The sequence below is a fragment of the Quercus suber genome, unplaced genomic scaffold (genome assembly GCF_002906115.3).
Source record: "Quercus suber isolate HL8 unplaced genomic scaffold, Cork oak 2.0 scaffold_392, whole genome shotgun sequence".
NCBI classification, from domain to species: domain Eukaryota; kingdom Viridiplantae; phylum Streptophyta; class Magnoliopsida; order Fagales; family Fagaceae; genus Quercus; species Quercus suber.
In genome coordinates, this window is record NW_027069844.1 from 280,192 (window position 1) to 293,281 (window position 13,090).

General features: G+C 35.6%; 1 protein-coding gene across 1 annotated transcript; it reads right to left on the reverse strand.

The window, feature by feature from the left end:
- Window positions 1-653: 653 nt before the first annotated feature.
- LOC111984282 (DNA (cytosine-5)-methyltransferase 1) lies at window positions 654-12,108 on the reverse strand. The gene is made up of 13 exons (XM_024015905.2): window positions 11,651-12,108; window positions 7,903-9,397; window positions 6,028-7,543; window positions 5,691-5,855; window positions 5,312-5,513; window positions 5,076-5,187; window positions 4,859-5,006; window positions 4,560-4,757; window positions 4,120-4,398; window positions 3,863-4,024; window positions 3,534-3,752; window positions 2,313-3,227; window positions 654-1,106 (listed from the first exon to the last, which is right to left on the reverse strand). Exons 1-12 carry the CDS (start codon window positions 11,748-11,750, stop codon window positions 3,090-3,092), a joined length of 4,734 nt encoding a protein of 1,577 aa, XP_023871673.2. The 5' UTR covers window positions 11,751-12,108; the 3' UTR covers window positions 654-1,106; window positions 2,313-3,089.
- Window positions 12,109-13,090: the final 982 nt, after the last annotated feature.

Sequence of the window (13,090 nt, forward strand, 5' to 3'; positions counted from 1 at the left end):
AATTGCAAAATATGAATTTTTCTTTTCTTTTGTATTCTTTTGTTTTTTATATAATGTTTAAATTGTGGTGGATAGACATAGAACCATCTTCTTTTTTGTATTTCCAACGTAAGGTCATCTTTTTTGTATATTGAACTATGGCAGGTTTTATTCTAGATGAATGTATTCTCAATTAGAAATTTCCAAAAGAAATGTGACAAATTTTATATCAAGATGTATGGTCAATCATTTGATCTTTTATGAATTAAATTGTGACAGGTTTTATTTCAGGTGAATGTATTCTCAATTAGAAACTTTTATAATAAAAAAATTGTGACAGGTTTTATTTCAGGTGAATTGCTATAGAAAAAATTGTGATAAGTTTTATTTCAAGTGAATGTACTCTCAATTAGAAACTTTTATAGAAAAAATTATGAAAGCTTTTTTTGTGACAGGTATTATTTCAAGGGAATATATTCTCAATTAGAAACTTTTATAGAAAAAATTGTAACAGGTTTTATTTCAGGTGAATGTATTCTCTATGTTTGGAAGTTCAAACACGGGAAACATAAACATTTTCTCATCTTCCCAATGTTTGACAAACTTATAACTTGATTCACTGTGCTGTACATGTATAAGCACCAAAGAAGAAATAACTATAGAAATGAGAAGTATTAACAATATATAACTGTAACTTGATGTATTCACTTGTAAAGACTCTAGCACAGATATTGTGGAAAACAAAGCTGTGAGTACAAATTTCAGATGGGATCAATGCTCCATCTTCAATGACAAATCATTACTTTTTGATTTTCTAGCTAATTCTTTGATGCCTACTAACCCCTACCCTACAAGCCCCAAAGAAAAAAAAAACAAAAACAAATTGGCAGCCATTCTCCTTCCAAACACTCCAAAAACAATCCTGAGGAGCAAAACTATGCCTCTTTTTCGACTGCCTTCCGATAATGCCAGATTCAAACAAAGGAAAGAAGAGGAGAATGCTCTTGAGCTAATCCTTGAAGATGATGTAAGACTTTGACTTCTTCTCCCATGCTTTGCTTGTTTCTTGGTGTGATAGCAGCTCAGTTACATCCTTTCCAATATTCACCATTTCTTGCTTCACCACCCTGCCACCAAAGTTACCAAAAACTGAATATGTAATTGATTCTCATGGCCATGTAGCACTAGAATCCTCCATACTGAGGTGATTCTTATTCTCAATGTTAGAACACGTGGGGCTGTAAAAAGATTTGAAAAACCTAGTGTTTGATGAATTTCGAAAGATAAAAATATAAACACACACATCAAAGCACAAATTTAACAGACCCTCCTCCTAATCTATTAACATTGTGTTTTTTTTTTTTTTTTTTTTGATAATCAAGAATCTTTATTGAAAGAGCTGGAGAACCAGCAACAAAACAGAACCACACAACCCAAACCAGCAACAATACAGACAAGGCTCTTAAAAGGGAGACCAACAAAAACAAACCAAAAGGAACCTCAAATAAGCCCCAGCCAGACAAAGCAACACAACCTACAAACCTACAGAACCAAAACAGAACCACAATAGCAAAATTCATATATAGAAGATAAAGCTAATTTGTTTGCTTCCAAAATAGCAAGCTAGCAAGACTTCCCAAGTAGCATCAAGCATAGATGAATAAACACTAAACAAAATTTTGTCGTGGATACCAATGACTAATAAGTGCCCTTAATCTCTAGCAAACAAATACAAAAGCTCCAGCAACCCAACATACACATATCAATATTGCACCAAGTAAAATCCACATACACATGAATAAACATACAAAAAAAATACTCCAGCAACCCAACATAAACTTCAAAAACCAAAATTTACCCAGTTCAAACCACAACAAAAGAAATCAGAAAAAACACAATATCAATCTTATAAGCATAATACAGCTATAGCAACCCAATAAAAACCCACTTGTGAAAAAGTAAAACAAATTTTCAAACTTTCAACACAATTGCCAGATTCTTCACAGCAAGTTCCATTTCAGTATTCAATTATCATTTCCAAACTCGATCCCATCACATTGTACATCTAAAGCCAATTTATCTAACAGTCAATCTAACTTAATCAAATCAATCAAACATCCCTAATTCAAAAACCAAACAAACCCCAAATCACATCAAAACCCAACACAACATCTTCCATTAGAACAATACAAGATATGAACAAACACTCACCCTCCGTTCTCATCAAAAAGCAAATGCTCAAAATTTGAAACTTTCCGATGAAGCAAACAAAAAATCAGAACACCCAATTCGAAATCCAAATTGGAGAAAAGGGAAAATCATGAAAAACAAACCTTTGGATCGTGGCTTACAGCGGCTCCGGTTTGTTTCCAAGCTCCGGGAACTCTTCTTCTTCGAACTGGTTTTGCTCCGACGATCTGTGTGGCGGTGGTGGAGGTTCGGCGTGAAGGAAGCTGTGAGCGTGCGAGCAGGTTGTTTTTTTTTTTTTTTGAGATCTACTGTTTCTTTAAGCTCAAGCTCCGACAATCAGGCTACGGCGGTGATGGAGGTTTGGCATGAAAGAAACAGAGGAAAGGAGTGAGAGCTTTTGGGGTCTTTCTGATTTCTGGCGTGACATGTTTTGGCTGTTTGGAGAGGAATTATTGCTGGAGCTTTTTTTCTAACGTGGCGTGGGCTGATTGGGTGGCGTAAAACCAGTGTTTTATGCCACCTCCGAACCTAATGTTTTCTCTTCTAACAATTACTAGAAATGATGAAATAACAAAATTGACCATACTTAATTTTCCAAATGATATACTCGCAATGAAATTGGATCCCCCCCAACCTTCCATAAAGTGTACAAGAGTGTTTGGTTTGATATGTTGAAATGCAATTTATTCACTTTATTGTCGTAGTAGCGCCGTTACCAAGTTCAAAATGAGTAGCATTGTTATTGTTGATTTTTTATTACGTTTAAAAAAAAAAAAAAAGTACTACAACTTTTGTGAACTTTCACTTTCTATAAACAATCAAATGGAGAATTATCCAAAAATGTTTACATTGATCCCCGTTAAAAGAATTTGCTTCAATGCAACAATCAATCAGAAGGATGATAAAAGATAGCCGACCCACTATTTACACCTCTTACTGTCAACCGCTTCCTTGAGTTTTCTCCCTAGTGCATATGCCAACGTTGGAGGAACAGCATTACCTATCTGCCTGTGCTTGTGGATGATATTACCAGCAAATTGATACCTATCTGGGAAACCCTGCAATATAGGTATCTTGATTAGGTTGTGAATTCATTTTATTATAACTTGTTATTTCTACTACTTATATGTACATCAGATCATGTTCCAAATAATTCTCAAAATCTAGAATTAGTCCACTTTGTTTAATTAAATAGTAAAATGCTTCACTTCTCATATTTTCTTTAATCCTTCGCTTTGAGGATAGCCCTTTGACTTCATCACATCTTCTAATTAATTCAATAAGTTTAACTCCATCTAAATGATTTCCGATTCTCATATACTGATGGCAATCAATGTAATGATCAAAGGACATGGAGTGCTTACTTGAGATCGAGCACATTCACGAACTGTAAGGATCCTGTCCTGTTCAGGGTGAAAGCACATTCCCACCTTCCCCATTGGTTGAGGATCTGTGATGGAAGTTGGGAAGTTCCCTTCCCAATCCAACCTGCCAAACAACCCCTTCCACTGATTGTGTCGCTTGGCTGTGTTTGGCAGGCACCATGGTATCAAATCAACAACTTGTCCTGTAGACAATTTTACCTGCATTTTATTGAAATCATAAATTGCAGATACAAGAAAAAAAATATATGAGCTTTACAATCACAAGCAATAGGTTAATAAACTCAGAACTAACTTATTTCATTCTATACCTTTTCATCTGGAAGGTCATGCCAATCAGCACCTGGCCGCTTTGGAATTCTCTGACATCGAATGAGATTGAGCTCATTCATTTCTTTGGATATATGATCAGTCACAACAACCATATTGCCTCGAATTTTCTTTTGGAACCATGAAACCGGGTCATTTTGATACTGTAAAACAGAAGGTCAGAGTTGTACTAAAGGCCAGTCAAATTTTGATTAGTGTGAACGAATACCAAAAACATGTATGAAACTACTAGGCATACCTCCAAATTTGCCTTAGAGGCACCATTCCCAACAGCTGGGAGATCACCAATTGTATCTCTTACAGTTATTGCACGGAAAGGGGCTCCACTGGCAGTACTCCGGGCAGCAGCATACTGCAAATTTTCTGATAATGTTATTTTCAACTCTGGGGCAGCAAAGACATGCATTGGCTCTGGCCACTCAGGGAGTATCTCTTCAGGGGAGGCTGCCCATATAAATGCACGTTTTCTTGACTGAGAAACACCATAAGCGCCAGCTTCCAATATACCAAACCTCACCTAAGATCAAAAACCAATGCCCATAAGCTGCACAATCTCCACTCACATATACATAAATGCAAACAGACACTATACATCTACCACTCAAAGACATGCACAAGTATTGAACCATCTGTATATATACTTCTAAAGATATACATCACCAGTGATGCAACATCTACCTGATAACCCATCTCAAGAAGCGAAGCAAGAGTTAAACGGAATGTCTGCCCTTTATTGAAGGACACAAAGTTCCTCACATTCTCTAGGAGGAAATACTTTGGCCGGAAGTAATCAGCAAAGGATAAGAATGCTAAGATCATTTCACACTGAACTTTACTCCAACTACTGTCACTGAACCTATTCATCCCAGAGAAACCCTACAGAAAAATGTAGCTTTCATTTAAGTGCTATTGTCAACAAATTCCCAAGACAAATAGTCATGAACAGTAAGTGGGAAAGAGGCCAAATCTGCTCAAACCTGACATGGAGGCCCTCCATTGATGAAATCTACTTGTCCTGGCAAAGGCAAATCATTAATCTCCTTCTCATGAAGAGCTGAAGCTAAGTCTGCAGCTTCAGTAGTTGATATGCAGTCATCTGTATCCCCACACTTCTCCATCACAGCCCTGTATTACAAAAGATTAGCAGGCCACTCAAGAATTACAGAAGGTTTTCATCTCAAAGCAACTATTTACCGAAGAATAACATTGCAGTTCTTAATAAACACCAGTGACTCTGGATGATTGAGTTTAAAAGCATCTCCAGCAGGTTCTTCATACTCAATTGCCCACTTGGTTGATGAGACACCTGCATTTTTTGGGTGCAGCAAATAGCCAATCATCAAGTGCCTTAATAGTATATAAGACCAAATTTATCACTGTAGCAATTAAAAGAAACAAAAGAAAAAAGGGAAAAAGAGAGTTGAATTTACCAGACTGATGCAATCCCTCTGACAAACCACCACAACCAGCAAAAATATCTAATGTTGCCAAACAATTCGCCTTGGAAGCTTCTCTTTGATTGTCGTGTTCTAAATCATCTTCTCCCTCTTTACACTTTCCCTTTTTTCTTCGAGATGCAGCATCACCAGTTTCATCTACAGTTGAGTATCTTAGTTTGATATGGGCAGGCAACTGTCCACAAAAGAGATGGAAGAAAATTTTACACTCCAATAGAGCACAGTTTTTCTATAAATCCAGTATATGATACAATAAAATAATTTGCAAGTTAAATATGGTTTACTCATTTTCCATGGTTTGATCAAATTTATAAGTTTGTGACACTATATGAGGGAGCAGAAGACAGAATACCTGCTTGAGAGACCCCTTAGAAGGATCATACAGGCGTTCACAGAAGAAAATATGTTGGAAGATGGCGGGAGCATTGCATGCTGGGACATCATTCTTCTTTCTTACTTCACATTTTCCTTCTATATCTTCAACAGGAATAACATCTGTTTCTTCGCTGTAATATACCTGTAAATTTGAAATATAAAGAAAATCTTAGAAACAAAGATTATAAGAAATCAATGGTAAAATCATAAATGAATTCATAGAACACAAACAAAAGATAATCAAGACATGAAAAAAAAAGAAAAACTAAAGGCACATATACTTAAGACAAATGATCTTTTACACAAGCTCTTACCTCCCGAATGTCAGAGGAGTATGCCTTCTCAACTGAAATGTCTTCTGGTCTGAAAAACCTTCTGACTTTAACCTTGGTAGATTTTATGTCAGTTTGTTTGGATTCCTTTGTGACAATCTCCAACACTTGGCACACAACATAAGGTCTCAGCCCTACGTTTCTTCCACCCTTGAAAGTTGATTGCTCCGTACTTTCCACTGCAAAGTGATGGGGGCTGACATAGACATAATCATGAACAGTATATTCAGTTCCCCTGTTTACAAAACAGGTCTTCGTTGAATTTACTTTAAAAATTTCCTTGTCCATCTGTGCTTCTTTTATTTCACAAGAGTAGCAGAAGCCTGAACCCTGACCCATAGTTTCTAATGGAAGACTAAAGAAAGCACCCCTCTCAGGCCAGTACAAGCTTTTGCAGTAATATTCAATTGGCAAACCCTTCCTCTTTTTCTCTTCTGCTCTTGCTCTATCAATTTTATCAGCATTAGCATTATCCTTCCTATGCTGATGTCCCCACGGCTTTATGCGAATATCCAAAACAATTGTCTGTTTGACATCCACCAATCCCAAGGTTATGCACTCATTTGTCAAAAATATCTCCCTGTCATTAGCAGCATTTCCCAGAACAGTCTGAGAACCTCGGTGCATTATTCTTCCATGGAACATTTTGCTTCCATTCAATGTTTCAAACATGTACTCCACTAAATAGATCACAGGAAATTCATCTGATTCATCATCTTCCACCAAAACAGCACCTCCTACAACAATCACCTCTCCACGAACAATGGCTTTTTTATAAAGCACTTCACCAGAGCATGTTTTTCCAGCAGACTCCTCATCCCATATAATTTCCTTGTTCATAGAGTACAAATTAGTTCTTTTTGAGATTGTACGAGGTTTTTGAGTTGCCTTTGTATCTAATAAATTATCCTCTTCAGCATCATCTTCTTCATTTTCCTCTTGCTCCTCAACTTCATCCTCCTCTTTCTCCTCTTTCAAATCACAAGTGGTTCCTTCTTTTGAATCTTCTGGAGAGTAATGTGAATAGTACTCCCCCCAAATTCGGTTGATTAACCTTGTTGTTGTAGCCTGCATAACCTTCCTCTTGGATGCAACAGGTGCCATTGCTGCTCTTGGATTCAAATTTGGTTCACCCTTTGGCACAACCTTTTTCTTCTTCACTAACCATTTTGTGTGATGTCTCTCCTCCATTTTACTTGTAAGACCAATCACAAATGCACACCTCTTGATCTTATCATCTGGAAACTCTGCAAACAGTTGCAGCACTATCTGTCCGTGTACAACTACATATCTCTCTACAACTGCTGGATCAGAAGAAATGTATGCACAATGATCCTTCTTGAACTCTGAAACTCTTTTGACAACATCTGCAAAAGAAAGCCGTGCAACTCGGCTCTGCTCCTTCAACAATGTGATGATACTTATTGCAAGCCTGGCTGTCTTCAAAACCGGTTCATACCATGAAGCATACTGCTTTGATGGCTTGCCAAGTCTATACCTAAAGAGAATGAGAGAAATCAGAAACATTATTGACACATATTTCATATATAGATTCCTTTCCTGTCAAGCCCACCCCCCCCCCCCCCTCTCTCTCTCATTTTTTTTTTTTTTTGGATGCATAGATGATAGTTATGAATATCTTAAATTGCAGGTAATAAGTCACAATCACAAATAATTCACAATACCAACATACACCTTTAACATGAAATTTATTTGTGGTTCCCACTTATTCATAAAAATCCCAAATACACATGTGCACACACACACACAAAAGAGAGTTAATCTTCAGTAGCCTCTATTGAGAAAGAAATATACAAGATAGTATGCCACAATTTAATGTGAGAAAAATGCTCATACCAGGCCATGTCAGTACGGATTGAAATGAAAACCATTGATGAACCAAATTCAATCATCCATTCCTTTATGGAACTTAAATAAATTGGAATGCCATCAGCATCTTGTGTTACTGAGCCACACGCAGAAGACTGATTAGGATCGGTTTCAAGACAGAATCCACTTCCATCATCAGCAGTCATAACTCCCGACCCAAAAATAGTGACATCAATATCTGAACATGGTTTCATTGGAAGAAGTTCCAAAGAAATTAACCTTGAGTCCGAGTTGTAGAGTGACCAATTATGAAGCATACTTCGAGGGAGTTCATCAGTGTCACATATAGTATCACTTTCAAAAACTATTAATTCATCAGTTTCTTCTATGGAGTTCTTGTAATAAGCAGGTAGAGGATAATCATTAGCAATTTCATCTTCATTAATTTTAATGTAGAATTTGCTGGACATGGAGGCTGAACCCTGACTTTTTTTCTGTTTCATTGACTTCCAGTACTCTTCTTCTTGCAAGAGCCTTGCTAACTTTACATCCTCATTTTCCTCCACTGCAGTTATGGATGAACCAGTATGATTCTTTTTATTCTCTCCATCTCCTAATTTTGCACCAATTGTTAAGCTCCCACCCATAGATGATGCTTTTGCTTGCATAAAGCTTCCATGCTTTCTACTCTCATCTCTTAGGGCAGCAAGAGCAGGCATCTCTGCAAACATCTGATCATTCTTGGATGTCTCATCCAAACCTATCAATTGATTATAAATAAACTCTCCTTGAGATGTAACAAAGTCCTTGATAGATGCCCCACCAAAAAAGTGCTTGTTTCCACTCATTGAACGAACAACTCCAGCAAGCAATTCATCTAGAGTGGAGTCAGGGTTACCTCCAGAAGATCTTGACAGCCTTTTATAGACTTCTACACAAGCATGGGCCTTTTCAAAGAAATGATCATAAAACTTCTTGTAGCTACTTGAAGGTCTAAGGCAGTGATAATCAGCAATATCAGTAGAAAGCCATATCACTGGAGAACCATCTTCATAGCCAGAGATGTCCCATGATTCTAGCCGTCCAAACCCCTCACATCGGATTACATTTTCCTTTCCTTTGTCTGGACTTTCTTCTTCAAGGGGCAATATAAGTCCAGAGATAAACATGTCGTCAACTTCCAACATCTCAAGAGGCTGCGGGACACCATTTTCGTCATGCAAGACAAAGTCAGTTAGTCTTCTATTTGGGCGACCATCATCTTTTCCAGAAGTCATGCGTACAGCTAGAAACTCTTCATCAACTAACTGATCCTTCTTTGTTTCAACAAGGCAAGACTTCTCAGATATTCGAACAGATTGCTGCTTGAAATCTTTACATGCAGCAGCTCGCTTAGGCATTTTCCTTGAACCAGCTGGCTCTTCACTACATTCAGACACATTTCGTTTCTTTCCTGCTTTGCTAGTTGCTGATGCCTTTTTAGTTTGTGGACAATTTTTCTTGCTTTTCTTTTTCTTCGTTCCTACAACAAAATCAGTTCAACCATGTTTAAAAGATGCAGGACACATGACAACATACATAAATGGCCAAATACAGGACTTGCTGTAATTATGGGAAAACTTCATACTTTTTTCACGCACAAGCAGGTATGGTTTCTAAAATAACATTCAATTCACCCCAATCAAATAATACCAACCTTTGGGCAGTCAGAATCCCACCAGTTTGAAAACCTGAGAGAGCTGGAAACTCTCTCTCTCTCTCTCTCTCTCTCTCTCTCTCTCTCTCTCTCTCTCAACAAGCCTCCAATGGTTGAAACTTGAGTATACGTGTGGGTGCACACCCTCATGGAGCCATGGAAAGATTGATTTATTAATACCATGCAAATTCGCCTATTCCCTACTTATTTTTTAGAGTCAAATTGCAAGGTTTAATTTAACTAAGCTCTTGTTTGGGAGGAGGGAAATGAATGGAATAAAAAGAAATGAAAATAATAATTTAGGAAGAAAGTAAAGGAAAGGAATAGAAAGAAATGAAAATAATAATTTAAAATAGCATTCACTTCCCTTGTTTGGGAGTTTAAGTATGAGAAAATAGAATAAGTTAAAAGAAATACTCATTCCTCTCTATTTCCTTAAAACTTCAAATTTTTATTCTCCCAAAATTGAGGAAAATAAAATTAGATTTAATGAATATTAAACTAAACAAGGTTACTTACATTCTTTTTCTTCTGCATTACTCCCAAACAAAGTTACTTACCTTTTATTCATTTCCATTACTTAATTTTAAGAAAAAATACACTTAACCATCCTCATGTTACACTTTGAACTCTAAACTTTTCAAACACACATTTTACACCCTAAATTATGACTCTTGTTACCTTGCCGTTAATTTTGTTGTTAACTTGAATAAAAATTTAAAGTTTAGAATGCAAAGTATAACAAGGAGTATAGTTTAGAGTACTAAATTGTAATTTATCTTTTGTTTTTGATGCATTAAGAAAATGAGTAATTAAGTATTTTCACGTGATGTCATATTTTTCCATCCAAATTAACAACAAACTTAACATCAAAGTGCAAAGTGTAACAATGGTCATAGTTTAGCGTGCAAAAAGTGTATTTGAAAAGTTTAAAGTATAACATGAAGTATATTTTAGAGTGATAAAGTGAAATTTCCTCTTATTTTAAAACATCTAAACAAAATTATTTAATTCCATTTCATTTCTTTCTTTTTTATTCATTTCCCTTACTTAAATATACTTTTCATTCATTTATGATCATTCTATTTCATTCCCTTATGAACTCCAAATTCATGTGGTTGTAAGGGTCTAATTACATGTGCTTTAGGGTAACAGTTTTAATTTGGGTTCTTACAACTAATAGTAAATTCTGAATTCAAGGGCAAATTTCTAATTTTTACAAGTTAAGGTTGTGTTTGGATACTTAAATTTGGATTTTGATTATAAATTTTACATAGGAGAACTTCAAATCTATTGAACTATGGCTAAGGATTTCTAAAACTCCATCAGGTTAGATGTTATTTCAAATCCAAGGTGGGTATGGCCAAATCCAAATCCTTTAACATTGTTTAGCACCATTGGCATACTCCTTTGTTGGGTCTTTCCAAGGTTGTGTGTGGGTTTTATGAACTCTAATACCACTTGTTGAGAAGATAACCACCTTGAGAAATTTTCTTGAGTAATTAATATAACATATAAAGACATACTTTAACCAATAAACCTCTGAACAATATCTAACCAATAAAGAAGAGCCCTTTTGGACATATATCTAACCAATAAACCACTGAACAATTGACCCCACCCGCTACAATCAATTTCCTGGTAATCCAAGGGCATTCACCCCTAATAAACTAAGGAATTTATGCTCATGCACAAGAGCAAGAGATCCTACATAACTAATTAAACTATAAGTGCTCTAATACTACTACTGGTTCAAGAAACAAATTGGGGCTTGGTTTCGAAATTTTAGGAAAAGGGGGGCACAACATGCGGAAAGAAATTGGGGTAATCAGCTTTGTAACAAGGCAGTGGTGTTGGGGTTTGGGAGCGTCTCTCTTGATTCTATTAGAAAATCGTGTCACAAAAAAGAAAAAAAAAAAAAAAAAGTCTTTTAACTCAACTGACACTTAGAGTCAGTTTAGGACTCAAATTCCCCAACCCCAATTGTCGATTTATCAAAAAAAAACAGCAAACACAACCAGTATGCAATCAACAATCAAAATATAGGAAAATTTGAGGAGAAAAGAACAAGTTGGGTACCTGAAGAAATTGAAGAATCAGAAGGGGCACTAGCTGCAGCTGGGGCTGCTTCACCATTGGGAACGGTGGACTCATGATCCAAGAGAGCTGCGGATCCCATTTTTCTTTTGCTTTTTGATAATAATTTTTATCAAAAATGAAATGAAACCCTCTAATTCTATATTTCTATAATATATAAAATAAAAAGGGAAGAGAGAAATCTGATGGGTGTCTGGGAGTTTTGGACTTTGTTTGGCTGTTGTTGATAATAAAAAAACATAGTATGAATCGAATTTAAAGGGACAGAGAAGGACAGTAGCAGTGACACTGGCGGGAACATGCAATTTGGTTTGGGCGCCAATTACCAAAATCCTAAATGCAAATTCGCTCCTTCATTTTCATTTTCATTTTTTTGAGTTTTCACCCTCTCCTACTACTCAACATGTTTGTTTTTTCCCTCTTCCATTTTCCTTTTTTCACTTTCAGACTACCAAACATTTTTACAGTTTTGTACTTTGTTTAGTATACACTAGTACTAGACTTCCTTCTTATGAGTCCAGCCCAACATCAATATTACATTCGGCCACTCATGTCATGGGCCTCAGGACTCGTGACTCCTAATTTATATATATCGTTACCTTTTTCTTTTTCTTTTTTCTTTTTTTAATTCAACTTACTCATAGATATATTAATATGAGAAATATTATAGACACAATTTTTTATAATAATTTTACAAAAAATTCTAAGTAATAAGTTGTTAATAATAGGCAAAAAAATAATTTTAGTGATAAATTCAAATTAAAACTAATAACAAGTTACCTACCACAAAATGTTATTGACATAGCACTTGTCAATGTGATCCGAATTTGTCTCAAGACGAGACTCAGCAATCAAACATTATAACTAAATAAAACAACTCGTTAAAAGTCTTTTAACTCAACTGATTTACACCTTCTAATATTTCCAATAAAAATATCTAAAGTTCAAATCATTTTTCTCTAATTATCGATATATAAAATTAAATAAATAAAAAATGAAACAACTCTAAGAATCATATAAAATCTTACCTAATTCTCTCTATACTTTTTTTTTGAGTAAAAATTCTCTAATTATTTTTGTTTAGGTCATTTCTTTTCATATTTTTTCAACCCTAAGACATAATGTGCTTGTGCCAAATATGGAAATGCAGCTTCAAGAAAATTCTTACTTTAAGATTACTACCACTACCCTAGGGTCTATTGACAATGAAAATATTTTCGTAGTTGCACCTTAAAGCCCATATACGATGGTATACTGCAAATAAACATATTACAATAAAGATCCATGCTTTTCGTGAGGAATGAATAGAATAAAGTAATCTTATAGTTATCAATGTATATGACTCAAAAAGTAGTGAACATAATACAACACATTTGCACTATTAATAAATAACTAATACAACACATTTGCCCTCTAAATAAT